The sequence below is a fragment of the Cynocephalus volans genome, chromosome 5 (assembly GCF_027409185.1).
Source record: "Cynocephalus volans isolate mCynVol1 chromosome 5, mCynVol1.pri, whole genome shotgun sequence".
Lineage (NCBI taxonomy): Eukaryota > Metazoa > Chordata > Mammalia > Dermoptera > Cynocephalidae > Cynocephalus > Cynocephalus volans.
The window spans coordinates 166,280,422-166,307,764 of record NC_084464.1 but is presented as its reverse complement, the minus strand read 5'-3'; the positions used below and the strand labels follow the sequence as shown (position 1 = coordinate 166,307,764).

Here is a 27,343-nt window from a genome sequence, read left to right as displayed (position 1 = left end):
TTTACATACTGTTATAATTTATTTAAGTTGGATTTTCTATTACAGCCAAAGCACCCCTGACTTATGTTTTCATAAGGCTACTTTACTTGTGGATTTCTTGGCTAAATGTATTAACATTTGTTTCTTCTCACTAAAAGTCCAAATTTTCAACAAAGCAGAACGTGTAAGATTGATAGCTTCATTCCATCTGTTCTTTTCTTGGCTGGTGTAAACCACCAGGTTCTCGGTGTACTGCAAGATTGACTTTAAGAACCTGTTTAAAAGAAAAAAAATATTTATCTCTTCATGTATTCCATTATAAAATGCAATAGTGACTTAAATGTCTTCTCTTGATTCTTGGAATTACAGTGATACATGGCTTAACGACAGGGATACGTTCTGAGAAATGTGGCGTCAGAAGATTTTATCGCTGTGCAAAAGTGTGTTATGAAAGGGAACAGCAATGAATTCTCCAGATGCCCATGCTGGCCGCTAGTTGCGTTAGCGTGGGCCTCTTCATTGTGTTACTAGATCTCTGTGGGCCTCACCTCCTCCTCTGTCACATGGAGATTAGAATACCACCCCACAAAGTTATGAAAATCAAATTACAGTGGGATTGTGCCTGGCACCTGGCAAACACTCAGTGAGTGTTAGCTGTTAACTATTGTTTTGCTGTGGGGGTGAATGGGAATAATTTCAAAATGCAAGAATTTTAAAGGAGAAAGCAACCCTTTTACTTGGGGTCACACCTAATGTGTCAAATGCTCAGCTTTCTACTGTAAAGGTCTGAGCTATTCTGGGGACGGTTACCACCTGGAGTAGCAGGGCACTCCTCCTCAACATATTTTGTAATAGGTTTGTTTACACCAGTGTCACCACAAACACGTGAGCAACGTGCTGTTTATGACGGCTGCGATGTTGAGGCACTTGTACTTACTCAGCTGTGTCCTGCCTGGCTGCAGCCATCAGGCATCCATGCTGTGCCACGCTATGCTGTGGCCAGAACCCCCGCCTGGATGTCATGCAGCCCCACCTTCTCTCACCCTGTGGTTATCACAGACTTGCTAACACCCTGTTGCAGCAGCAGGCCCCCTTGGTCCCACCCTGTGGTTACAAAGACTGCTGAAACAGAATTTTTCAGCCTGCTTCTCATCCGCTGTACTTTCCACCCTGAGACCGATTCATGACCACATAAGATCATAAGGTCGCTGCTCTTGCTCGGTTACAGAAACCCAAAAATCCTGATATAAAAATAACTGCCCCACTGATTGGGGTGCTCAAAACTTTGGACATGAGTCCCCTGAGCCAAATGCTGGCATTTCAATAAACTCTGTTTCCTGTTTTAAGCCTCAGTGTTTCCTGCCTCTCCCTGCAAGCTCACAGTAACTCACAGCAACAATGTCACTGGGTGATAGGACTCCATTAAAATTTCATGGGACCACCATCATATACAAGGTCCATCATTGACCAAAACACCACTATGGGGCGCATGATGGTATTCCTAAAGTAAAGACCACTTAATTTCTGTCCGAAGATTCAAGGGAAAAAAACATACAAAATGAAAATAAGAATACAAATTATAGGAAAGAGAAAAATACTGAAATGTGAATGCTGCTGGATACCTGATGGGCTCCCAAAAGTTTTACAGACTCAAGTGCCTTTCTACACATACTCTCTCAAATCCTGATATGATGTTTTTAAGTGATGAAACATAATTTTAGGAAGAATATCAGGGGCCTTCTGATTAAACCAACGTGGAAGAAACATGACGTACTGGATGGCAAACGAGCAGGACTCTCAGCTGTGCAGGAGCTGTGGGTGCCATGCCTGCTGCCCTCCTGACACGTCTGGCTTCTGTGCTCCATAGTGGAGGCCCACTTCACAGGACACACAACCCCCTGTGAGACAGCTACTACTGTTGAAAAGCTTTTCCTTAAAGATATTCATCAAAACGTTAACAGCAGGTTATCACTGATTTATGAGAATAAATGTCATTTTTTAACTTTTTCTAAGTTCTCAAAGTTTCCCAAGTAGTCTAAAATCTTCCCCATATTTTTATCTTGAAGATTTTCAAACTTAAAGAGAAGTTAAAAGATAAGACAATGAAAGTCCACAGATCCTTCACCTAGAGGAAAGGCCATCAGCAGGGGCGATTTTGTACCCCGGGGGATATTTGGCATGTCTAATCCATTTCTGATTGTCACAGCTCGGGGTGGCCTCAAGTGGGCAGAGGCCATAGATTCGGCTAACATCCCACAGTGACAGGGCAGACCACACCACAGAACGATCCAGCCAAAGTGTCCACAGGCCCAGGCTGGGAGCCTTGACCAAGGGCCACCAGCATCAGCATGTGGCACACTGGCTGCCCTTGCTCTCTCCATGAAATACCACAGTCATGCTCTCACGCTCATTTCAAGTAAGTACTGAGGTGCCTCCACCTGCATGGCATTGTCTCAAAGCCACCTGAGCATCCAGAACTCCGTGAGCGGCCAGCAGGAGGGGGCTCATGTCACGGTTGCTGTGGGCAAGCCAAGCTGCAGCTCAGGGCCCTCGTCCCAGGGCTCTCCTGAGGCTTAGAATCTCTGGGTGTGAAGTGTGACCTCACTTGTGTGACCCCAGTTTCAGATCCCTAGACCTGGAGGGCCCTGGAAAGGGGACTTCACAAATGTGAAACTATTAGTTATATATACAAATTTGGTTTGGGGCCATTTGGATGTGGAAGAGTTTGCCAGTGGCCCGGACGGCACCTCCATCCTCTCCCAATTCTTCTCCTGCAGGGTCTTAAGCCCATTTGTAGCTACATGTTATGTTGTTACTGCACAAACTGAAGAATTCTGAAACATGTAAACCATACTTAATTTTCTGAAATGTGGCTACACAGGTGTCAGTCTTAAGTGCTTACAAACTTATGAGCACTAAAATCCATGGAATAAAACATTAGGGCCCCTCAGAATCTAAGAGGGTTAATAAAAAGTCACCAGTGAAAATAACCAGGAGGAGTGAAAATTATTTAAAATTACCAAAACATGGTCTCATTTAAGTATGACACACTTACTTTAGATACTGCTGATATTCATAAGTACTTTTTCCATGAACAACATGAACGTTGACCAATTCCAGTGCAATGAGCAATAAAATCAGGAAAAGCACAGGAGACAGAAGCCTAACACTAAAAATGGATAAAAGTAGATTAAAATTTGACAAACATAAGTATTTTCTACTCTCCTAAGGAAAAAGATGTTTCACCTAACCCACACCTTTTTCAAGCATCCTTTTACACAAACTTCTCAAAAGAACGTTTTTTCCAGTCACTGTGAGCCTTGACACCTGCCTCCCAGCCCCAGCCTGCGGCAGTGCAGGTGTGCTGGGCGCAGCCCTGCTGCCCCGGCCACGTCTGTCTGCCCTTCCCACGTCTGACTTCTCCTTGAAGGGTCCCAGGTGCTCTCACTCATGCACCCACAGCAGCAGCTTCCTCTAAGTCTAAGCCGCAGCGGCCCTGCCTTCCGCACCAGCACTGAGCTCTTAAAGAACACCCGGCACGGCCAAGTCAGCACCCAGCACTTGTGCTCGGTTCTCTGCATCTCCCTTGTAATCTGATATTCAGTAAAGGATTCTAATAAGGAGAGAAAAACAAATGGCTTAAATACGAAAATGTGTTCAATGTCACTGGGACTCAAAGACATTCCAATTAAAGGAAGATATTTTTCTCACGAAACCAGTAGTGATGTTTGAAAATGCTGTTTTAGAAGGGATTAATATAGCAGCATTATCTTATAAACTGCTGGTAAGTGTACCTTGAACCACCTCTCTGGAAGGCAATCCAGCAATGCAGTTTTAAAAGCTTTAGAAATGTAGACACCACACCACCCTAAAATTCTAGAAATTCATCCAAAATAGCAATTTCTTAAGGACTGTAGCACACCCTAAAATATACGCTATAGTTGAGGAAACTATAATACTGACAAATCCAAGTTAGTCTGCCTCTATATTTTAAATCCAAACATTCATTTGGGTAGGTAGAACCCATATTCCCATATGCCAAAGTTACAAACATTATTTAAAAATAATATGTACTATAACTTTCTCTGAAAATAAGTTATTTCTCTGAAAGTAAGGATTAGAGTTGCATCCAAAGATAACTTTCTGCCCAGCAGCACCCTTTCCAGGACAGGAGAGCGTGCTGCACACCCACTCAGCATGCGCAGGTAGTTCTGCCGCTGGCGAGACCTCAGACTCCTCTCCAACCACTGCCGGTGCCGCAGCTCCGAGGTGGTGATGACCTGGCCAGACACACGCAGGCACTGTGCGCTGATGCTTCGGAGAACAGCAAGTACTTCGAGAACGCTTCTGGGGCAGAACAGAGTAGGGACAGGTGTGCTGCAGAGTGCACCGAGCAGCTCAGGCCACCTGTGAACAGAGCACGACTTTCCACAGACATGTCCACCAGGAGGTAGCCCCTCATTCCTGAACCTGCCCTGTGGAACTGCAGACCTCCCCAGGCTAGGGCCAGCACATGGCAGGTGTTAAATGATGTTTAATTGTGGTGAACAGAATACGTATTTACAGCTTTCATCAGACACACCAAAGCTTGCACAAAGACAGTCAAAACTGATCTAATAATTCCTCTGAGTAAGGTAACAGTGAGATTCCACTATTACTGCAAACCTTATAAAATTTAAAACACAGAAAATAGCTAAGTTTGGTACCCTAAAATGCTTAATCATGTTCTAACAATCCTCAGGATGTCCTGAAACTTACTTCTCAGTGGGAAAATTGTCCAAGTCATTAAAGACACAATGGTGCCCAGGAAGGTGCTGACTCAGCTCGTACGTAATCTTTGTAATTAACGAGCTGCAGGCACTTGTTTCCGAATTACTTTCCAATCTGAAAAACAGAAAATAAGTAAAGTTACATGGCAATAATTAAAATGCCCACATTAGTGCCTCTGCAACATAATGTTTATTTTAGTGGGTCAACTGGGCAACACCCTTAATCTGAAACTTCGTTTCCCCAAAGATAAAATGAAAAAAGCCTCCATCACCAAGAAGGTGGTGGAAAGGATACAGTATGCTAAAAGCAATGTACCAGGTGGACAAAGATGATCTATGAATCCCCTATCACTCCTGCTAAACAAACGAGTCTGCTGTGTTCCATGGTTCCCAAGTTCAGACCTCCCTCCCCGCTCTCCTGAGCTTCACACACATCTTTCCAACTGTCGACTACTTTTGCGGGATGCCACTACCTTCCCCACAACCTTCCTCTTGTGCTGCCTTCTCTGTCCCCACAAGGCCCCATCAGCTGGGAGACCCGACTGCTTTGCTCCCAGCTCTCTCACACCTACACCAGCCACCAGGGCCCCAAACTCCTCCTTCCCAGTACACCCTCAACACCTTGTCAAAGAAGAAATACTTCTGAAGCTGACTATCACCGACATCTGCAAGGTCTGCACAGCCCTAGGATGACACGCACCTGGCCGCTTCCCCAGCAGGTCCTTCAGGCAAAGGCAGCACAGACCAAACCCTGATGCTCTCCTCACAGCTCAGCACCTACAAGGAAAAAGATTTTACAACATCCTAGAAAATATGTTTTTAGACTGAAACAGATGTAAAATTACTTTCTAAAAAATACGTATTTATAAAGTTGTTATAGATCCTATGACATTTTAGAACTAGGTGGTAGGTCTCAGTGACTCAATACATTGAGAAGAGGCTGGTGAAACTACCAGGGGACTGGTAGGCAGTTAACATCTGGGATGGCTGCAAGCCTGTCCACAGATTCTGACACTCTCCCTCTGAGGTGGGACCCACGTCCCCTCCCGAGTCAGAACTAGCTTCGGTGACCAGCCTGTAAAAAACAGAACACAGCAGAAGTGAGGGTGCCGAGTAGTTTCCAGGTCAGAGATGGGCACCTGCCCTGGTGCTCTGGGCCACATGCTCTGGGGGAAGTCGCCATCACCCTGGGCTGCAGCTGCGGGGCCCATGAGGCCTCTGGTCAGCTTCCAGCCTTCTCAGATGGGACACTGCCCAGCGGAGCCTAGAGGGGACTGCAGCCTACTGACACCCAGCTGAAGTCACACAAACATCCCTCAGCAGATCCTCCCCAAATTTCTGAGCCTCGAAAGTATGAGCAAATGAAATGGTAGTCATTGACACCACTGAGAGTAGGTAATTTGTTATTCAGCAGTAATAACTAGAGCAAAAAGCGTGGGTGCAAGACTGTCGCTAGATAAAAAGTAAATAAAAGACAGTAAGAGTACGAGGGAACAGAAAATGTAAGGGTTCGAAATAGCCACTGTGGGGAAAGGAGGGGGAGTCACCAGAGGACAGGGAAGAGGACAGCCGAGGAGCACAGGGAGGCTTGGGGGGCTGGAGACTGAGCAGTGCAGGTCTAAGGACAAAGCCTGCCATCCAGGACCTTCTCTTCCTTCTGGAACCTTTCCTCTCTCCCTCCCCCTGTCTCTCTAAACACAGACAAGTTCTGAAACATCTACCTTTGTAATGACTTGTTCTTGGAAAGCAGAGAATCAGTGAAGGTAAAGTTAGCATGTAATGCAAATAGTTAATGGTGTCAGACTAACACAGCTGACGCATCTGTCTCCAAACCAGACCCACCTGACAACAGTACTCAAGGCTCAGTCCTCCTCTTAAACAGCACCGGGATGGAAATGCCTACAGGGGGCTCTTTTTTCTGTATGTCTACTATTGACAGCCCATTCTTCTAACAGATACTATTTTTCTAAAGACACCACCAATTAAGGCTTAGTCTCTTCAAGGCACCAGATCTCTCCCTACCCAATTACATGCTGACTTTATAGCTTCCTTTTTCCCAAATTGGTGGTTATCAGGATTCTCGTATTCTGGGAGACTGTCCCTTTGCTGTCCCCATGCACCTGCCCTCAAATCCTACCACACGTGGAATAAAGCAACTCAGCTAATGTCCACACTGGGGGTTCCTGGCAGAAATGCCTACAAGTTTGTTGTTTGTTTGAATTTATGCATTAACAAAAGTTGGTCTTATACAGTAAAAGAAAAACTGGCAACCCTCACCACTGACAAGCAACAATGTCACTAGCCCTGGGTTAATGGTGATGACTATAAATGCCTGGTAGGGCACAACACTAAACATTTTCCAACAATCATCCATTTAATACTAGAAACATCCGATGAAGTAAATACTATCATTATGTTGAACTCTTAAGACATGGAACCTGAGGCTCACAAAGACTGAGCAACCTGGCCAAGGCCACACAGCAAGTGACACAGATCTGCCCAACCCCAAAGTCTGACTTGACAAGGCAAAATACACCCTTCTAACATATCTGTAGAAGATGACTGGTTTCAAAGACAGACATCTACCTCTTCCCCAAATGCCCTGCATTTGGCATACCTGTTTTTTAAGCTGAGAAACTGGATGACAGCGAGAATTATATCCTTCTGCAAGACTAATCAATAATTTTATCGCTGTTTTTTCCTATTTTAGAAAAAAAGACATTAGTTACTACAGTATTTGATTAGGCTTTTAGTTTTCTTCTACTGAATTGTAGGTCATTTAGAGCCTCGATTTCCCATCTTCTCTCAAAAAATTCTATTGAGTTATAACAAAGAAAAATTCTTCATTAAAATAGGTTTGATCTCAGTCATAGCCAACAAAATGATTTTAAATGAAGTCGATTAACTGTGATAAGTTATAAAGGTCATGTCCACCTTTGTCCACAATGTAACAAAATGAGAAATGAATAAGAAACAAAAAGATTCCAAAGAATGGGAAACTTTAAGAAAGTCTCCTAAAAAAATGGAAATAATTACAGTTTAAATACTAAAAATCAATACAACAAAAAGAGAATTACATAATTATAAACATTTAATTGCTAGACATATAAATACTGAAAGAAGTAAAAGTAACATTATTTGCAATTGACATAACTGTATAACTGGAATATCTGAGTAAGCCAACTAAAAACTATTAGAAACAAAAAGAAAAGTCAGTGGGTTGATATTTGACAAATTTAATAAGTAGTAATGCCTACAATTCTCAACAGCTCAAAGCAAACAACTAAAATTGCTAGAAGTTAACCACAGAGGAAATGTGCTAACCTTTCATCCACTCAGACATCTGAGAGCCTGGTATGTGCCAGGGAGTGTGTTGGGCAGCACGGTGCAAACAGAGCGTGTGCACTTATGGGGGGGTGCCCCAGCACGCAGACAGACATGCATGCACACGCAGCACTTGGCTTCTGTTCTGAGATGTGAAACCACGAAAGCACAGGAGGGCTTCTGAGCAGAGGGATGAAATGTGAGTGAAGGGGTCCTTCTGGTTGCTGTGCTGAGAAGAGACACAGGGGTCCCAGGTGGAAGGAGGAGATCCCTGAGAGCCGGCAATATTCTGGGGAAAGACTGTGATGGTCTGGCCCAGGTGGTGGCAGGGCAGTGACAGGGATAACAGACTTGGAGAACACAGTTTAAGACAGAGGGTTGAATATGAAATGTGAAAAGAGCTTCGGGCCTCAGCAGCCACCCGCATGGAAGGAGGTGCCGCCGGGATGGGCGGCTGAGGACACAAGAGGCACAAAAGCAGGTGGCAGACAGAGACGCCCTCATCACCGAATGGTTTCCAATACTGTAAAAGAGGTCAGTTACCCCTAAGTTAATCCATCAGGAGCTGATTCTTTTTTCTTTGTTTTTGGGGTTTTGTGTTTATTTTAACTATACAAGTTCCCATGGAATCACAACAACTAGAGAACAGGCAGGAAAATTCTGAGGAAAAAAGAGTAATGAGAAACTAATCTTACAGTTATTAAACTGCATCACAAAGCTTTAACAAAGGCTAAAGAGTTTAGTGAAGGATTTCCAGGGCCAGAGCCCAGCACACACAGTATAAAGATGTTGATTCTCTAAATGGTGTTCAAACAACTTGCTAGCAATTTGTTTAAAAAAAAAAAAAAGTAAAGCTAGATTCTCCACCTCACACCCAAGATGAAATAAATTCCAACTGGATCAAAATATGTAAATTCAAAAGAAAAAAAGAAACCCATAAAAGTACCTGGGAAAATATATGAATATATTTATAATTTTAGAAAGCCAAAGAGTCTTTTAAGAATGACTACAAAGGCAGAAACCACAGGAAAAACAATCAAAACCTAAAGGCAGACAACAAGTCTGTGTACACTGACAATGGCAAGTAAGGCCAATAAACCACTGGAAAAAACAAAACTGAACAAAATGGAGCAAAAGGCATTAGACAGGAAGTTCATGAAAGAGTCATGAACCTGTAGCAAACACAAGACAGCAAAAAATCACCAACAAAGAAGCAAGAATAAAAGCAAGGTCTCCCTGAGACCGTTCGCACAGAACTTCACTTTTACAAATGTGCCCAAATGAACAAAGATGTTCACTTCAGCACCACAGCTAGGAATTTTCCCCATTGGTGGAGACTGCTCAGATAAATAAGGATACACTGATAAAATGGAATGTCAAATAGCTGATAAAGAGAATAAGGCACAGCAAAGATGGCACACAGTGTCAGCGAGCAGTGCTGGTCACCAAGCACAGCATGTTTTTCCAGGAGCCCCCTTGTTGTGTTCATGGAAAACGTGTGGGCAGAGTTAGGTGACTAGTAACAGTAGTTATTTCTGGAAGATGAGATACCTGAGGGCTTTCACTTCTTACACTAATTTTTCTATCTTGTTTGAACTTTTAAACAAGTTTTAAAGTAATTTTTACATGTATAATCTGAAAAAAGATTAAAATATTAATAACAAATGTTCTAACCTAAATTATTAATTTTAAAATAATAAAAGAACTATTATTGATAGGTACAAATATCCCACCCATCAATTTAACAGACACCTGTAAAAATTTCCTAATATTCAGTTAATCCTGTTTTATAATTTGTTCTCTGGTTTTTAATACCCTCTCACTGTTACATACAAAGGCAAATGTGTCTTTAAGAAATGAGTTAAATTATTTTAGATTGCATTAAGTAACATTGATTGATTTGTTATTGAGAATACATGCATACATGTAATCCATTCAAAATTATCTGTTCTGATGAAAGATACTGGAACTCATGAATATAAAAGATGATTAATAGTTAATTACATGTGCAAATAAACGATATTCTTTCATAGCTTAATGACAGTAATTCTAATTCATCATTTTCTTCCCGGTACATTACCATAAAAACTGATAACAGATCTTCATCAATGAATCTTAGTAAAAGTACAGTGGAAAATGCAAGCAACTGACTTGCTGCTTCTTTTGGAAATTCATGTAAGTTGATCTCCCCATGGCTTAAATGATCTCTTAGGCGGGGACCCTCCTGATGGTTCAGGAAATCCCAGAGAAATTCCTTTCAGAAAATAAACAGAGAAAATGCTTTGTTAGTGTTGCTGGAATAGTGAAGGCCCAGCACTGGGCCATGCCTGATATGTTTATGGAACAGATGAGAAAAGTGAGCTTCAGAGAGACTAAGTGCACCAAGACCATAGAGCGAGGAAGTCCCCAGCTGGGACTCTCGCTGGGAACCCTTGTTCTCTACACCAGGCAGGACTGATGAGACCCTGAGAAGCTCTGAGGAGTAACTACTAAGGCAGACAGAGCTGCCTGGGTTATGCTGGTGTCCAACAAAACTCACTAGCCCTGGGTTAGTGGTGATGACAATAAACGACTGGTAGGGCACAATGGTAAGCACTTTCCAACAATCATCCGTTCAATACTAGAAACATCTGATGAAGTAAATACTATCATTACGTTGAACTGTTAGACACGGAACCTGAGGCTCAGGAAGACTGAGCAACTTGGCCAAGGCCACACAGCAAGTGACACACTTGGCTGGAAAGCCAGATCTGCCCAACCCCAAAGTCTGACTTGACAAAGCAAAATGCACTCTTCTAACATCTCTGCAGAAGATGACGCAGCCTTGTCCCAGGAATGGCACTGAACTGTGCACATTTGGAAACAAACTTTTCCAAGGCAATAAGAGAAATGGTTGCTCCTGCTGGTGTGAATATAGCCCTGCATTCCTCAACCCCTGTTCCTCTCTCTTTTCTCACGCCCTCTTTCGGACCACTCTTCCACCTCTGAAGTCCGATGGACAGTTGCTTCTTCCTTTAACAATGCAAGTCCAAGGCCTCTCCCCTAGGTTACAGGGAAAAGAGATCAGAAAACCACTGACCCAGGCAAACTCCCAGTGGATGAAAGAGTTACAGAGGGTGAAGATGGAAAATAAGATTAGATAAACTAGTTCAGTCACCTTATTTTTCTGATGGCAGCAACGGATGCCCAAGAGTATAATGAATCTGACTAATATTACAGAACAGAAACAAAGATCTAGGTCTGCTAACCCTCAGTTAAAATGAATAAATATAAAATATCTATTTACAATTCAAAGTAGTCATAACTTGGAGTATCTTTTTTTTTGACTGGTAAGGGGATCACAACCCTCGGCACGGTGTGAGCACACCAGCCATCCCCATATAGGATTCGAACCTGCAGCCTTGGCGCTCCCAGCGCTGCACTCTCCTGAGTGAGCCATGGGGCTGGCCCAACTTGCAGTATCTTTAAATAGTAGTTGCCATATCTTCATAAAATACAAAAAATAGACAAATGGAAAATGGCTCTAACAATTAAAATTCTCTTTTCATCCAACACTCAATCCTATTAGTTACATTTAACTGTTATTATCACAAAGCCTTACACAGCACAAGTACACATAATCAACAAATTCAAATACTGATGAAGACCAGGGCAGCCAAATCATCAAGTCATCAGACCTCAGAAAAGGACATTTAAATAGCCAGCATGAAGCATCATACCCAAACTATAGTCAGAGCTTAGCAAATGTCTGTGGACAGACGGATGAAGTTGAGATATCACAGACATGGCTCAGAAGTACTTTTCTTGAACATAACAGAAACCAAAATTAATTTTATTTTAGACAAGTGCTAATCACATCCATAAATACGAGAATATTAGATTGGAAAATATTTAATACTTTACCATAGCAGGCTCTCCAAGAAAAAGAGGAAGTTGATTGATTTTACCATCACTCAAGTGTTTTGCCAATATCTGAAACATCAAAAATAAATGAGTAATAAATTGTTAAATTCACATGCACACACACCCACCTACCGCACGTACATACAATACACACAGACACACACAGATAGAGAGTCTCTCTCTCACATGCACACATATACAATTAAGAATATATATATTCTTAAAGTCATTATACTGGATAAGAAAAGTTTTCCTGAAAAAGTGGTCACTATGTTTTGAAGACTGTTGTTTTATTTAATTTGCTGGGAACTAATATAACATGTTACACTAAAAGTACTTGATCCTTCAACTGAAAGGCGTGTGTGTGTGTGCATCAGTCACTCCACAAGTCATGTAACTCATCACTGATTCTGGAGCCCAAATAGCCAGCCCAATCCTACAGACCTAATCTCACACAGATTGACTACACTGACTTAACCCTCACATTATCAAAAGAATCATGAATTAAAACAATAGCAAATTATTTACCAATAAAACACACCCTACAGGTCACCAGGGTTTTTAATTCACCCACTACACATTCACTTAGGAATCTAATGGTTCTCGTAAATGCCACAGGATCCGAATGCCCAGCTCTCTACACGCAGACTTCCCCTTGGTCTCCTCCTGGAGGGGACTCCATGCGGTCACACTTCAGGTGCACAAGGATGACCACCCGGGATTAACACACACACGCCTCCCTACTGTATGGGTGATAACAGATATTTTCAACTCTAACTTTAACAATTCTGGATTTTCATCTTTAGAATTATGCCCCTGATATGCAGATTAAATGCATCAGTGTATACTGTACACTCATAACAGTAGTCAAGGTATACTTCATATGCAAAAGACATAAATGTTAACCCTAAATCTAAAATGAGAGCCTCTAAATAATTATAACCAATAATGTTAGTATCTCTTTGCATTTTCCAACTTTAAGCTTTGTACAGTTTAGAAACTAAATTAGTAATAGGGTCTGAAAATTAACCTGAAGCTATATTTAAGTCTATTATAAGCTTTGGTTTGTTTGTTTATTTATACTACTAGCACCATTTTCCTGCAAGTGTGTGATTCAAGGCTGATTTTTAACTCTGTGTTTTAGTTTGTATTTTATGATAAGACAACACTTATTTCAAGTTACCTTATAAGTTTAACTACTTACTTCATCAAAGGTGGTATAAAGAGCTGTTGACTTCAGAAAAGAAAAGAAACAAAATAATTAAAGTGACATATAAGCAGAGAATATTATTCAAAGTAGGAAAAGATTCTGGTACATGGCCACAAATCTGAAACCTTCTTATGAAAATAAACCTTTATCTAGCAACACTTTGAGAAGAATGTCACTGACAAAATAAACGTGCTGTGGAAGACATGAAAATACAGTGAACCTGACAATCAAGCCATGTTAAAATGCTGCCCTTAAAAGTATCTTAGTTCAATCGTTTTTTAAACTTAGGATTTCGGACCTTCACAAACAGCTACTCACACAAATAGAATATTTCTCCTCATGACTGATATTTGTGCACGAGTGTGTGTAATTTAATATTTTCTCCAGTGAATATCCTTTGCTTTAACTGCTTCTTGGTATAATCAGTATAGTTTTCAGACACCTGGTCTGGGGTTGGACTGCCTCAAAGTCTAATTCCAACTTCAACACCTTCAGAAGTGAAACCCTGGGCAGTTTATTTAACTCCATAGACCCAGGTTTTCTCTGCAAAACGGATGTGAATAATGCCTATCTCAAAAGGCTTCTGGCAGAATTCAGTAAGATTTTACACATAGTGTGAAATCAGTACTTTGTGTAAGCTAGTTCTAAAGAAATGTTTCCTTATTTATTGTTTAATAACCTATTTCCAATTTAATATTATCAGATGTTTTTCAAAATTTATTTAATATGCAGATGGCTCTAAAGTCTCTGTCTTCAACTCTCAAAACTGGTCCTAAAATTTTTCCTGAGCTCTATTTTAAATGTCCAATTATCTACTAAACATTCTCACTACTTTCTCCAAAGAGGTGAATTTTTCATTTATCTCCATAAACTACATGCCTTAATTTCTACTTTGTTTTATGAAATTAGTATATATGTCTTCTCTCTCTTCCCTAATAGAAAAGCTTCTTAAAAGTGAGAAAGTCTTACTCATATTAACATTTTCCACTGATCTTGAAGAGATCTTATGACATAAAAAGTATTTGGTAAGTAACACTAGCATTTGCTTAGCACTTGATAAGTTTTATAAAATATCTTCACATATGTACTACCTTATAAGTTGATCCTGTTTATTCTGGATAAAAGCCTGGGCTAAAACTTAAGATACTCTTTGATAAATTACATTCTCTGTGGAAACATCTGTGTTACTTATTTGTACAGTCAAATGGCAAGCAAGTAGCCAAATGTATTTATATCATATGGCATGCAGTGACTAAGCAGGCTGCCACGCAGTGGACTATTACAGGTGTATTCAAGTGAGAGCTCTGATAAGCAGGTTCTAGTTCTTTCTGCTAGAAGACTGATGCTTCACCCCACAGCAACGTACTGAGCAGAGTTCACACCACAGGCATGGAGCATGGGCATGGGGGGAGGCAACGTGAAGGCCCCACTCTTGAAAACTGCACAAAGACTTCTAATAAAATGCATGTAAATAAGGCAAAACAGAACTGCCTCCAAGATAAAATAAAAACAGAATGCAAAGAAAAGCAGCCATCACACTTGAGTAGACAAGGATCTCGGAGGTCACTATCGTAGCCACAGCACGTGACCGGGAGAAGGGGGTGATAGGCAACGCAGGTGTGTTGTAGAACTAAAGAGGGGCCTAAATTACACTGGAGGAATTGGATGAAAAATAAAACTGAAGAAGAGGGTAGGGTCAGAACACTGAGGTCCTCACGTGCCATGCAAAAAGTATGGGCTTTATTTGGGAGGCTCCAGGGCACCGTAAAAGGTGTTTACACAGATGAGAAAATAACAAAAGAATATTAAATAGAAAATAATTAGTGGCCACGTGAGAATGAATTAGAGAAGGAAGAACCATGAACACTAGTTGGGAGACCAGCTCAGGTGTGATGTGAGGAGGAATCAGGTGAGAGTCTCAGCTTGAAAAGGGGCACAAGATAAGTTGGGGCAGAACTGACCAGGGGGACCTGGTCATGCGTGGAAGAGGAGTGAAGAGCAGGGAAAGCACAGGATGGTGCTAAAGTTTGGTGCAGAGACTAAGACGGTAAGAGTAACAAAAACAGAAAATCAGAGAACCAGTGGGAGAAAAAAATATGCCTTTTTGAAATAATGAAAGTTTGAGGTGCTGGGGAAAACTCATAGGAAGATATTGAGCAAATAGGTGTAAACAGCCTGACTCCAGAGATGGAAGAATTTTGGGTTAGAGACAGTGCCCTGGGAACCCCTGGCATGTAATGCTGTGAACCGCCCTCTCACTGCTGCTTTAGCCACATCCAAAAACTTCTGGTATGGTGGGTTTTCATTTTCATCAGGTTCAAAATATTCTCTAATTGTTGTGGTTCCCACAGAGGTGAAAACTTATGGCATGGGATTGTGCGAGATTTCCCAGGAGAAAATTTAGAGAGAAGACAGAGTTGAGAGCAGAGTTTATATAGGGGAAAAGGAGGAAGCTGAATGAGTGCAAGAAATAACAGATGCTGCTATTTGTCCCATGACTCACACACCACCCCCCTGCCTACAGATCCTCCCACAAGAGTTCGGTGAGTGGTCACCCAGAAACACCTTGCACCTCCCCGTCAGCAGGTGTGGCTCTGCTTTGGCTGGGAGGGGTGCACACTTGCTTTCCTTCTCCTGTGGCTGGAAGGCAGGTAGAGGCGACACAGACAGCTGGAGCCACGAGGAGCGGTCACCCGCCAAGGACGGCCTGGCCTCCTCAGGTGGAAGAAGAGTTCAGAGTTCTGACGACTGTGGTGCGGCCATCTCGGCTTGGGCTGCTCCCAGTGATAGGGGCAGAGATCCATTTCTATCCTATTTAAGTCACTGTAGTCATGTTATTTTGGGATCTCTGTCACCAGCAGCCAAATCTAACCACAGCTATTACAAAGGGGCAGCAATCAGAGACTCTGGGAGCCAGAGGAGCTAGGCTGAAAACTGTTAAGAGACACTTGACTCAGACGGGGCAACTGGGGGCTCACAAGAGAACTCTGAAACAACAGTGTGTGTGTGAGTGTGTGTGCACACGCGGAAGGGAGAGTCAAGACACTGTGAAGAAAAGTTTCCATGATCTATGGTATGAGAGGTACTGTACTAGGAATTGTATACAAATCATCTCTAAATCCTACGACTTCCTTGAAAGGTATGACTGTCCCATTTTTAAGATGGAGAAACTGAAGCTCAGAGGATTTTGATTACTTCCCCAAGGTCAGATCCAACCCCGGGTCTGCCTGGGTCTCTCTCTGTCACACTGCCCCAGGCATGATGGTGGCACAGTCATGAGCACACAGGTCAACAGTGACATATCCGTTCACCGGCACCTGATGCTGTAGACCATGACCATATAATGCGGTTAAAATGATGCACCATTAATACAGTTAAAGAGAAAAAAGAAGTGCTTACTAATCTTATGACATCAAGTTCAAAAGACAACTTGGAAATAGTATAGAACTACCAAGAACAATCATAACTAAAATAAATATAAATCCTATAAAATCATTATAATAGGAAGCCACAAAAAATGACAATGAAGGCTTCCAAAGAAAGTTCTTAGCTAAAATAGTCATTTTAATGATAAATAAAATAAAATTTTAAAAAACTTTTAATTTAAAAAAAATTTTTAGCTACAGAAAACTGTCAATAAAGCAACAAAAACAATCACAATCAATAATAAAAACATGTGTACCTCAGCGGTCAGGAGTCTTTCTGGACATTTGTTTACTCTGGCAAAAACTCTCCTAAGTCCAGTCTCTAACTGTGTCAGTAACAATATGGCACAGTCAGCAAACCTGTGAAATTGAAGAAAAAATAAGCAAAACTCCATGTTTCAGAAATATGTATTGGAGGCTGGCTGGGCTAGCTCAGCTGGTTAGAGCGCAGTATTGCAACAACCAAAGTGGAGGGTTCAGATCCCCATACCAGCCAGCTGCCAATAAATAAATAATAAATAAGTAAATAAATAAATATTGACACCAGCATCATAATACCTATATGCCAATAAATAAAAAAATAAATATATATATATATATATATATATATATATATACAGACACAGACACCAGCACCACAATAACTACATTGTAGTCCAGATATGACCAATGTGGTATTGAAAGCCAGGAGATATGATATTACTTGCTAATATGAGAAATGAAATAAAACAGAATCAAGATTTTACTAGACTAGTAATTTTAAAACCATTTTCCAATGTTTTGTTTTATGAGCCACTTTTGGTAGCTTCAGAAGAATAAAATGTCATCAAAGATCTGCATATTTCATCACTTCTAAAAAATACTCAAATGCCAGGATTTTAGTGGGTTCTCAAAGTAAAAAGTGACTGTATCAGGTCACCTGTGAGGAATTAAAGACCAACTCGTCGGACCTCCTGATTTCTACAATGCATATAGTGTGCATATGGTGTGCTCGTGATGGAACACAGAGAACATAATGCCAACATTTGCCTGTCTTTGTTTCATAACTCTCTAACACTGGACACAATGTTTCACTCATAGTAAGACAAACAAATACTGAAAAGTGGATTCTGAAAAATAATTTTATCAAATTTACCAAAAGGATGAATGACACACAATGTTTAAAACACAATTACAAGCTGACTCTTAAGAGACTATATGAAGGTATTTCATGTTCAGGTCTACTTTTGAGTCTATTTACTTCCACTCCAAGAGCAAAGAACATGGAAGGTAAAGCATATTAAGGATGGGCCTCCAGCCACAGAAGTGCTCCGGAACACCGCCCACTAGTCACCTGCGCGACTTGAACTTGATCAGTGCGATTTCCCAATATGGTAACATGATTTTCAGTATGAAAGTGGATTTCATCATCAGTTCTTCTAATGCTGAAAGTACCTCATTATTAACATCTGCAAAACAGCAAGTATTTTTAAACACAATCACGTTCAACAACTGAAAGATGGGAACACATCGGGGGAGTGATGCCAACATGTTGAGCCCTTCAGTGGAAGAGCCGCGACCCCCGCAGCAGTGCAGACCGTCAGAGAGGACTATCACCCAGGCCCAGGGCCAGGGCTGCAGCAACCTCACATGCCAGGGAAAAGGAGACATGACAACTGCCTCCCTCTAGTGACTCAGGCGGTAGTGACTCTGAGTAGGGTTGACCAGCTGAGCACAATGACCAGGAGAAGTGAAATACATTTTCAAAAGATATAGGGAGACATTTAAACTACAGGCTCTTTTAAGTTATGAGCACAACGCTAGAAGACGTTGAAGGAGAAGAATGCACGATATGAAACAGCCCTAAGCCATGTTTGTATGCCAACACATCTGAGGAATCGATGACTCACACAGCCCAGGGGTGTGGTGGGAAGAGGTAGGGTTTTGTGTGGTAAAGTTTAAGAGGTTCTTCTAGCAACTTTCTAAGCCATTATGTTACTGGAGAATAACTACTTCATTCTACCTCAAGAGTTCAAGTCTTGATGCTACTTACTGACTTTACAAACATCTTCACAGAGATATATTAAGGGGGAAAATGTGAAAGGTCGTACTTGCCAGGAAAAAAGATCAAATCCTCCAAGTTTGCGAGAGTTACGAAAGATCGATGTGCCAGTGTAGATTTAGTTTGCTGAAGGTAACTCTTTAGTAATTGACCTAATCCTGCTAGCAACAATACCATCATTGAACAATATCTAGGGGAAAACATCATGGAGATCTGTCAGAAAAATAAACTCAATCATACATATAAAAAGCTTTACTTCCAAAAAAAAAGTTGACTGAAAAAGCAAAGAGCCATTAAGTTGCAGAAAACTCCCCTAGATGTAGTAAATAAGCTGTGCAATGGAGGGGAAAAACAAAAACACCTCAGAAGCTCTCGAGCTGAGACCTTGAGGTCTTCCACCCCCCAGTACCTGTGCATGCATCATTCCTTCCCCGGGACCCTGATGGCCTTTGGGGTGTAGGTCACTGTCACCCCTCTACTTATTCTGCTCTTAATATCAATTTCATCTTCAAAGCCTTGTCTCAACACTCTCTCACCTTTCACAAAATACATCTTTCCCACTCATGAAATTCAAGATAAAACAAACTCCTAAGTAGATGAAAAAAATATTACTTCATTAGCAACTTACTTTGGAGGAATTTCTTGAGGTGATGTGAAGCCATGCCATAAGGTGTTGCGTAGGTTGAGTCCACACGGAGAGCCAACGAAGACTTTCAGTATGTTCATCTGATCCGGTTAACAACAGCAGATTATTGAACAGTTAAGTAATTGCCAAGTTGTTTAATGAACTGAGCTAATGTTTGGTTTCTTCTTTAGAACTGACAGAGCCAACAGTTTTGGCTGGTATGTAGTATGAGCAGTAATAACAAAACCAACAATGACTGAATGGATAACACATGCTAGGCATATTTTGCATGTACTCATCAACACATTCATCCTCAATCTATGAGGGAGGCACTCCTATTATTCCCACTATGCAGATGAGAAAAACATAAGCACAGAAAGGTGAAACCAAGGTTTAAAGGCTACGAAGTTAACAACGGGGGATGACAGTTCACCCAGACGATCCTGCTCTAACACCACGCTTCAGATGTGCCTCATATCTAAAGTAAAACAGAAACGATGGACAGAACTCAGTACCAGGCAGTGTGTACTGGTGTGATAACGAAGACAGGATGGAAGGGCAAAAACCAGACTGGCAAGGCTCCAGCCCTGTACTCCACTTCCTAGCTGTCTGACCCGAAGCTCAACACTTACCTGCTTCCATCCTCCATCTATAAAGGGAAGAACACCCCCACAACAGGGGCCCTACTTAGTGGAGTGCAATAATCATTCCATTCCCAGAGACGCTTCTGGGTTTGGAGCACAACATTCTGGAAGAATTTCAGAAAAGATGGAAGATGTTCAGAGACTAAAATAACTTAAAATCATGTCATATGAGAAAGAACAGTTGAGCCTCCAGAAGACTCAGGAAAGAAACAAAAATTGTTTTCATTTGTGTGAAAGACTGCTGCTGAGAAGAGGAAATAATGCATTCTGGATTTCCCTCAGAGGGTAGAACCAAAACCAGCAAGTGGAAATTACAAAGAGGGGCTTCAAGTCAACATAAGAAGTTTTAACAATGAGTTCTTCAATGCAACCTCAGGTAGTATTTGCTTTTCCATTAATTTCTCAATATTCTGTTCACACTGTCTGGCCAATCAGAAATATATATGCCAGTGACCAAGTAAAATCATCCAGCAGCTAAAAATGGCTGTAGGCAGGTAAAAGGCTAACAGCACACAGGCAGATAACAGATCAAAGAACAGATCAAAGAAACAAAATTCAGTATAACAACAAGAGGTGTGTACTTTATCTTCATCCCATGCTCTCCACGAAAGAAAATAATCTTTAAGCAGGCAAGGGATAAGGATCCACAGTAAAGAGTGGGGAGGCTTTACTGAAGACAGATTTGTTATCCAAAAACACCGACTCCAGCTGCTCACTGGCTCGGCAGGCACAGCCCTCTGTGCAAGGCTGTCCTGGGTCTCTCCTTCATCTTGACCCTGCCTCACTCAGTTGCATAAAGATCTGTGTGTTATAAGAGGGGCAATTTTAAAAGGGAAGGTGAAGAAGGAGAATATGTTTGAATCACTGGCATAACTACTTCTCTAAAGCAACATCAGTTTCGGAAGGACAAAACTATAGCTAATGTCACTGTTTTGTTTTGCACTTACTGTATGAGTTTTATATAAGCAAGCTCACCACAGACTGCCCAAAGACCTGAGCAAGCTCCTCAGATGCAAGTAGATCTCTCAAAAGAAAAGGGCATTCCTTCCCAACCAGTAAAAATACCTAAAATTCAAACAAAAATTGTATAACAATTGCATTATAATGAGGCAGTTAATGTTAAGGAAAAACATTATCCATGAAACAACTGTTTGCACAAATGAGGGAAGAAAAGTACTTAGATGCCAGTGTTTTGATTTCACAATCAATCAAAAAAATATTAAAAATGTGTACCAAAGGATTATAACTTACAGGAAACAATAATTAAAATCAAAAAAGTGAGGGCAGCTGTAAAATGGCTTAACTTTCAGTAAGATAATTCAATGGGCCAACAAGGGAAGTATTGTCACTCACGTCCCCCAGGGCTCGTTCCAGACAGGATGTCAGTTTCATCAAGCTAAGAGAAATAGCAGGAGACTGCTGACTTTCCAAGGAGTCAAATATTTCAGGAAATAACTGTTCAGAATAAGACACATGTTAGTAGTTACACTCAACAAAAAATATTTCTCAAATTAACAATACTGTTAATTGAAATGCAAACTTCTAAAGATTTCAACTGCTGTCTTTTAATATTTTTTGGTAAACATTTTCTATATAAATATTACAATGTCTAAAGAATCAAGAAAAATATTCTAATATCTAAGGAGTTCTTTGAAAGTTCTTTATTTTAATGTTTACTGAAAGCAATAAATCTGAATTGAAAAGTCAAGTATTTTATTTCCCATGAGGCAGCTTACCCTGGCACTTAAAAGAGCTATTACGAAGGGAGAAGCAATAGATCCTTTTACTCTTAATTAGGAAACTTGAAGTATTTTAGAATTAGACTAGTTATAGTTACTGCTTTATTGTGGTCATTTAATGTGCCAGATGAAATGGAGAGGAACTAACATTAAAAAAAAGCAAAACAAGATTTGGGTTGGGCCCCAAAATACCCATCCTCCCTGCAATTCACGTTAACAAACCAAATATCCCCATATCTAGTCTCCTGGTCCCACTGTCTCAAAAACACTTTATTATCTCTTCATAAGGTCTCTCTTTTATTCTGGAGTGGTCATTTTTTTCTTCTGTCCCAAGATGAGCACCTGTGTACCAAATGCCACCTCCCCAATGCCTAATCCTATGATAATGAATCCAAAAACTTCCTGTGTTCAGAGAGGCGTGTTTTTCAGCTCAGGCTTTGGAGACCTTGCACAATAGATCAGGTTTCTCTAGCAAACCTCAAGACTTCTTCAAAGTTGGAAGGCCTGAGGATGAAGGAGACTCCTTTAAAATTAGCAAGCAATAAGGGCCCCCAAGTGGTACTTGAAAAGTCTTTTATTTCTAAAGTGGTTCAAAAGCCAGACCTCTGGAAAACTCGTCCACTGGAGCCACGGTGCATATCGAATTTCAAACTGCCCCTTGGTCAGAGATAAGAGATGTAAATGGACAGCCTCACACACAGGGCCCAGCATCCTCACGCTTCCCCAGTAGTCCAGATCCTGGTCTTTAAGGGTCAGAAAACAAGGTTTAGTGAAAAAGCAGTCCATATCACATGATAATAAATGTACAAATCATCAAAGAAAAAGAGCTTTAATTATAAAACTTCCACAAAATCAAAAATCAGCTTATGATTGGACCTATGATAAATACATGTATATATTGCTGGAAATAAATTACATAACACATCTAATTATAAAATAAAAATATACTATCAGTACAGAGTTTGGAAAATACAGAGAGGCTCAAACAGGAGAAGAATATTTTCTTCAGTGTCTTTAGCTATATATAGGAATATAAGAAATCAGGCTCACACTCTATGTATAAAATATTGCAATGACGTTTTTTACTTAACATCATTAGAGTGTGAGATTTCTAATGACAATGAATTATTTTACAACATATTTATAATATAAACGTTTTGCTGTTTTTATTTTTTGATAAGTTGGGGATTGAACCTCCACATAGTACATGATAAAAAAATACAAAAGAAAAAAGCTTCATTCCTGCCCCCTAATTCTCCTTCCTATAGCAACTACTGTTATTAACTTCCTGGGTTTATTTACAAATATTTATACCTATACAAGCAAATGCAAATATACACTTTTCCTATTTTTTTCACTTAGCTCAAGGAGACTTCTGTGTCCGATGAGCTTCTTCACCCTTCTTTACCACCGCACATACTCCATCGTATGCATTTACTATAAATCACTGAGCCAATCCCCTACTGCTTGATGTTTAGCTATTTCTGAATTATGTACTTATTTATTCAGCTATTACAAGCAATTCTGCAAGAAGTAACCTTGCATAAACACACTTTCATACCTGTAAGTGTACCTGTCTTATAAATTCCTGCAAATGGAATTGCTGGGCCACAGTATATGCATTTGTAATTTATATAACTACTATTTAATTTCCCAACCCACATCTGTGCTCCAAAAAATTTGCAAGAGTACCTGGGAGACATTCAAAATGACTGTATAATCTACCACAGGTTATATCATGCCCTTAATTCACAAGACTTCTACAGAGAATCATCTTAAGGCCCAGAGATCTACATCAATGGCCCACCAGCCCCTCCTTGACTCCTCCTGATTACTTGTGGTGATTACTGTGGTTTTCTTAGGCCATTAACTTTCTATGCTTTTCTGGCCTCATACCCTCTCTTTTCACACTGATTCCTTTTCTTCTTTGATTTAGGCCTGTATTATAACATCCTCTCAAAAAAAGAAGGGGGATTTAACAGGTCAAGACATTTTAAATGAAACTGTACTGACTAAAGTTTGGGTACACAGACAATACAAACCTGATTCTGTATAGCTCACGCAGTCTGTGATTGTTTTCCAGCATACTTCACCATTCTGAGTTACAATGCTATTGATATCACAGTTTTCTCTGACTTCAAACCCAAGTTTACAAATCATATTGTACACTGATGGAGAAAGACACGTGGTAATATGGTCTCCTATTAATATCTGAAATATAAAACATAAAAAGCACCGTTTAAAAGGAAAGAAAAACAGAGGGATACTAATTACATATTTAAGCCACAAGAGAATTCTCTCTCAATTATGGAATGTACTCAGGTACAGCAGCTGTTAACATGGTTTCTGGATATCATGAGAGCTGTATAATTAAAACACTGATGAAATATTAAAGATAATTTAAATGTTTCCAAATTACAGAAGTGTATAAAGACTTAACATTATTTTATTGCTCATAACATTTGCTAAGATATGATTACATGAAGCCTACTGTGTCTATAAACACTGCATCATTTCTTTCAGCATTCCTTCACCATTCCAGAGTCACCAAAACAAGCAATTTTTGACAGAGTGAGAGAGCAGAAAATCAAGCATCATGAAAAAAGCGAAAAAAAAAAAAATCAATTTCTGACTCCCTATCCAGTGTTCACGAAAACCAGAATGTCACCCCAAAATATGCCTTTTTGATACAGAAATTATTTTTGAGCTGAGACAATTGAGCAAAGCAGCAAACAGAGGAAACGATCTATCCTCCCCCATCCTGCAAATTCTCCTTTACTGAAGACAACTTACCCAGAGATGGCACCAGATGCATCTGCAAACAAACCTCACTCCATTAGTGTCCTCCCATAACACTTACCTTCCCACAGCGTGCCTCCCTTGGAAGCCTAAAACCGCTTTCCTTTGTGCTGTCATTTCTCTACATGTTTATTGTTCTTTGTTGAAGAAGCTGTGTAAGTGGAGTTCTAAGCCAGTACTCCAAGTTGCTTTTCATCAAGGTTTCTCCCTCATGATGTGTACTGGATGCATTATGAATGTGTTCGTTTTTCTCTTGCTAACCTGTCTTTTGATACAGGGGTTGTCCCAATCAAGAACTAAGATGAGCAGAGGTAAAATTTGGCCTCTCTTACTGAGTAAAAAGCAGTAAACAATACTGCTTTTCCATGGAGGATTAAATGAAATCAAAATCCCTACTCCACATTACACTAAGATCATTATATAAATCTCCAAAAAAGTCACATTCTGGGTCTGTCGAGCTCTTTTATCTGCCCATAATCCTGCCGACTGAGCCAACTGTAGGGCAAGGGCTGGGTCTGGAGCTTGCAGACCCCTCAAGCCCGTTGTCCAACTGGGTCACAAACCCTTCCCATGCCAGGTTGGGTCCCCATACCTTTCACATGCCAGGCTGGGTCACCAGACCTCTCAAATGCCAGGCTGGGTCACCAGACCCCTCACATGCAGGTCTATGAGTTAGGTAACCGGCAAACAGGTTGTAAGTTGGAGAGCACAGCCATACATAGCGGACGCCCCAGGCGGATGTGAACCAAGGTTGCGGCGCTGTGCAGGTGCACTAATTCCACCCACCCCCACATACAATTTGCTTATAAAGAATGCACTGTGTCACCCCCAACTGGACGGGCAGGCAAGGGGGCCTGATTAAATTATTCCATTTTCCCAACAAGGTCCAAAACTGAACTATGGAGGGGCTCTTTATGTTGCTGTATCAAGTTGAGAGGTAACTGTTGTGATAGTGGTGATTAAGCCTTGGCAGCTTCCTAATTTGGAAGCTGACCGGTTTAGTTCCCATACCCTTCTCAATATCATCCTGTCACCCTGTTCGCTCTTCCTGTTCCCCAGAAGCTTCATTTTCCACTCTCAGCCCTGGTTTTCAAGTAATCCCCAGCAAGTCCTAACAGATAGTTGAGGCACTGCTCACAAAACTTCAGTCAACTGTTAAGCCACTGTTTCTCACATCCTGTATGGCTTCGTGACACTGAGGTTGGGACTCTGCAGAACACATTCTGCTTGCCAGTGACTCCCTGTTGTTACAGGGGCTACTGACTACTGACTGATACAGACTGATACAGAAATATAATAGTGTCAAAGACTATTTTCACAAAAGGGACTTCCTGCAGTTTAAAAAAGTTTTCAGACTCTAAAGGATGAGCTGTAGTTCTGGAGTGACAGATGACAGGCAGAACTGATATTTTTGCACAGAAGCCCATCTACTCTATTACTAAAGCAGACCCTGGATATGGCAACCAAGGCTGTTAGAAAGACCTTCTCTTTTGATTACAGACGTCCTACTAATATAGCTGTCCTTCAAGCAAACAGTAAGATCCTAGAGCACAGAGATGGTGTCGTACACAACACTGTATCCCCGGGCCACAGCTTAGTCCCTGGCACATTCATTTATTCTGAATAATAAAAGTTTATTGCATGATTGGCTCTTCCTACCTTGAGCTGAAATATACTCCCCCAGGTCTCCACAACCTTCAGCGCTTGGGAATGACAATATCCCACCTCCTACCAACACACAAACAATTCTAGAAGTTTGCTTTTAGCTTAGCTTATAAGCCCAAACTCTCTTGGATGAAAAAAAAAAAAAAAAAAAAAAAAAAAAAGATCCCACTGTTAATTGAGAAATAAGATCCAATTTAAAATCAACAAATATTAGATGCCACAATACTTTAATTGTAATTCACGGCATTTACATTGTCCTGTGTATTACAGTTACAAAAATATGCAAATATGCCTTCCCTCCCACTAGAAGCCAGAAACCCTGCTTGTCTGCACGTGTGCAAGTGCGTACACCACTCTGATCATCACAGTGTCTTGCTCGGATCAGCCTGGGGCCGTGGAAACAGCTTGTGCTTTGAAGCTAGACTTAAATTTTAAGCCTCCTACTACTTTTTCCTTGAAAGTTATTTAAGATGTCTCAGTATTAACTGTAAAATGGTGCAAACTATTACCACCTCGCAGGCGTTTCAGAAAAGAGATAATACTTGAAAAGCATGTAGCACATAGTACTAAAGAACAGCAGCTACTTTTATAACTGATTACACATATTTGGTATTTAGTTGCGTGAGGGAGGAAAATGAAGTCCTCGTTTTGAGGCAACTCCGGAGAGTCTGACCGGCGACTGGCACCATCCACGAACCCCTTGAGATTCTCTTTTAAACTGTTTCCAAATGCTCTAAGGATGTCGAATGAAATTTTAACCTGCTCCTGCGAGCTGTGGAGGTAGTGGTTACTAGACAGCACTTCTCAGGCTACTCAACCGCAGCCCCGTCACACCCTCCAGGGACGCACAGCCCGGGCTGCCAGTGGACCCGGCTCGAGGCCTCCTGCCGCTGAGTCCGCACGCGCACGGCGCCCAGAGGGTCCCCGGCTGAGGGAGGCCCCCGCACAGGCCAGACCCTCGTCGTGTTCCCCGCCGGGCGCGGGACCGCCAGCCACCCACGGCCCGAGTGACCACTCGCTCGTCCGCTCCTCCCGAGCGCCATTCCCGCCCGGCACCGACTCCAGCTCAGGGGCGCACCGGGTTCCGAAACTGCCCTACCTCCATGGCTTCCGGCGCCGCGGCGCCCGTGGATGACGCAGGCCGCGCCCTCCCCGCCTCCGGGTCTTGGAGCGGCGCCGGAAGGCGCTTCCGGCCGCGCGGGGTGCAGGCACGAGGCGCA

The 27,343-nt window shown here is 41.4% G+C and overlaps 1 protein-coding gene across 7 annotated transcripts; it reads right to left on the bottom strand.

Annotated features, from left to right (window-relative positions):
* ERMARD (ER membrane associated RNA degradation) lies at positions 1 to 27,289 on the bottom strand. Of its 7 annotated transcripts, none has more exons than XM_063097097.1 (18): positions 27,223 to 27,289; positions 23,702 to 23,870; positions 22,263 to 22,402; positions 21,274 to 21,375; positions 20,896 to 20,985; positions 19,280 to 19,377; positions 18,705 to 18,841; positions 17,944 to 18,058; positions 16,868 to 16,970; positions 13,180 to 13,209; positions 11,976 to 12,044; positions 10,153 to 10,326; positions 7,366 to 7,449; positions 5,449 to 5,525; positions 4,738 to 4,863; positions 4,168 to 4,386; positions 3,035 to 3,148; positions 1 to 253 (listed from the first exon to the last, which is right to left on the bottom strand). In XM_063097097.1, the coding sequence occupies exons 1-18, from the start codon at positions 27,226 to 27,228 to the stop codon at positions 70 to 72; spliced, it is 2,037 nt and encodes a 678-aa protein (XP_062953167.1). In that variant the 5' UTR covers positions 27,229 to 27,289; the 3' UTR covers positions 1 to 69. The 7 variants fall into 7 exon arrangements, with proteins under 7 accessions (XP_062953167.1, XP_062953169.1, XP_062953170.1 ...); XM_063097099.1 differs by having other exon boundaries at positions 4,207 to 4,386; XM_063097100.1 differs by lacking the exon at positions 10,153 to 10,326.
* Between the last annotated feature and the right edge of the window lie 54 nt (positions 27,290 to 27,343).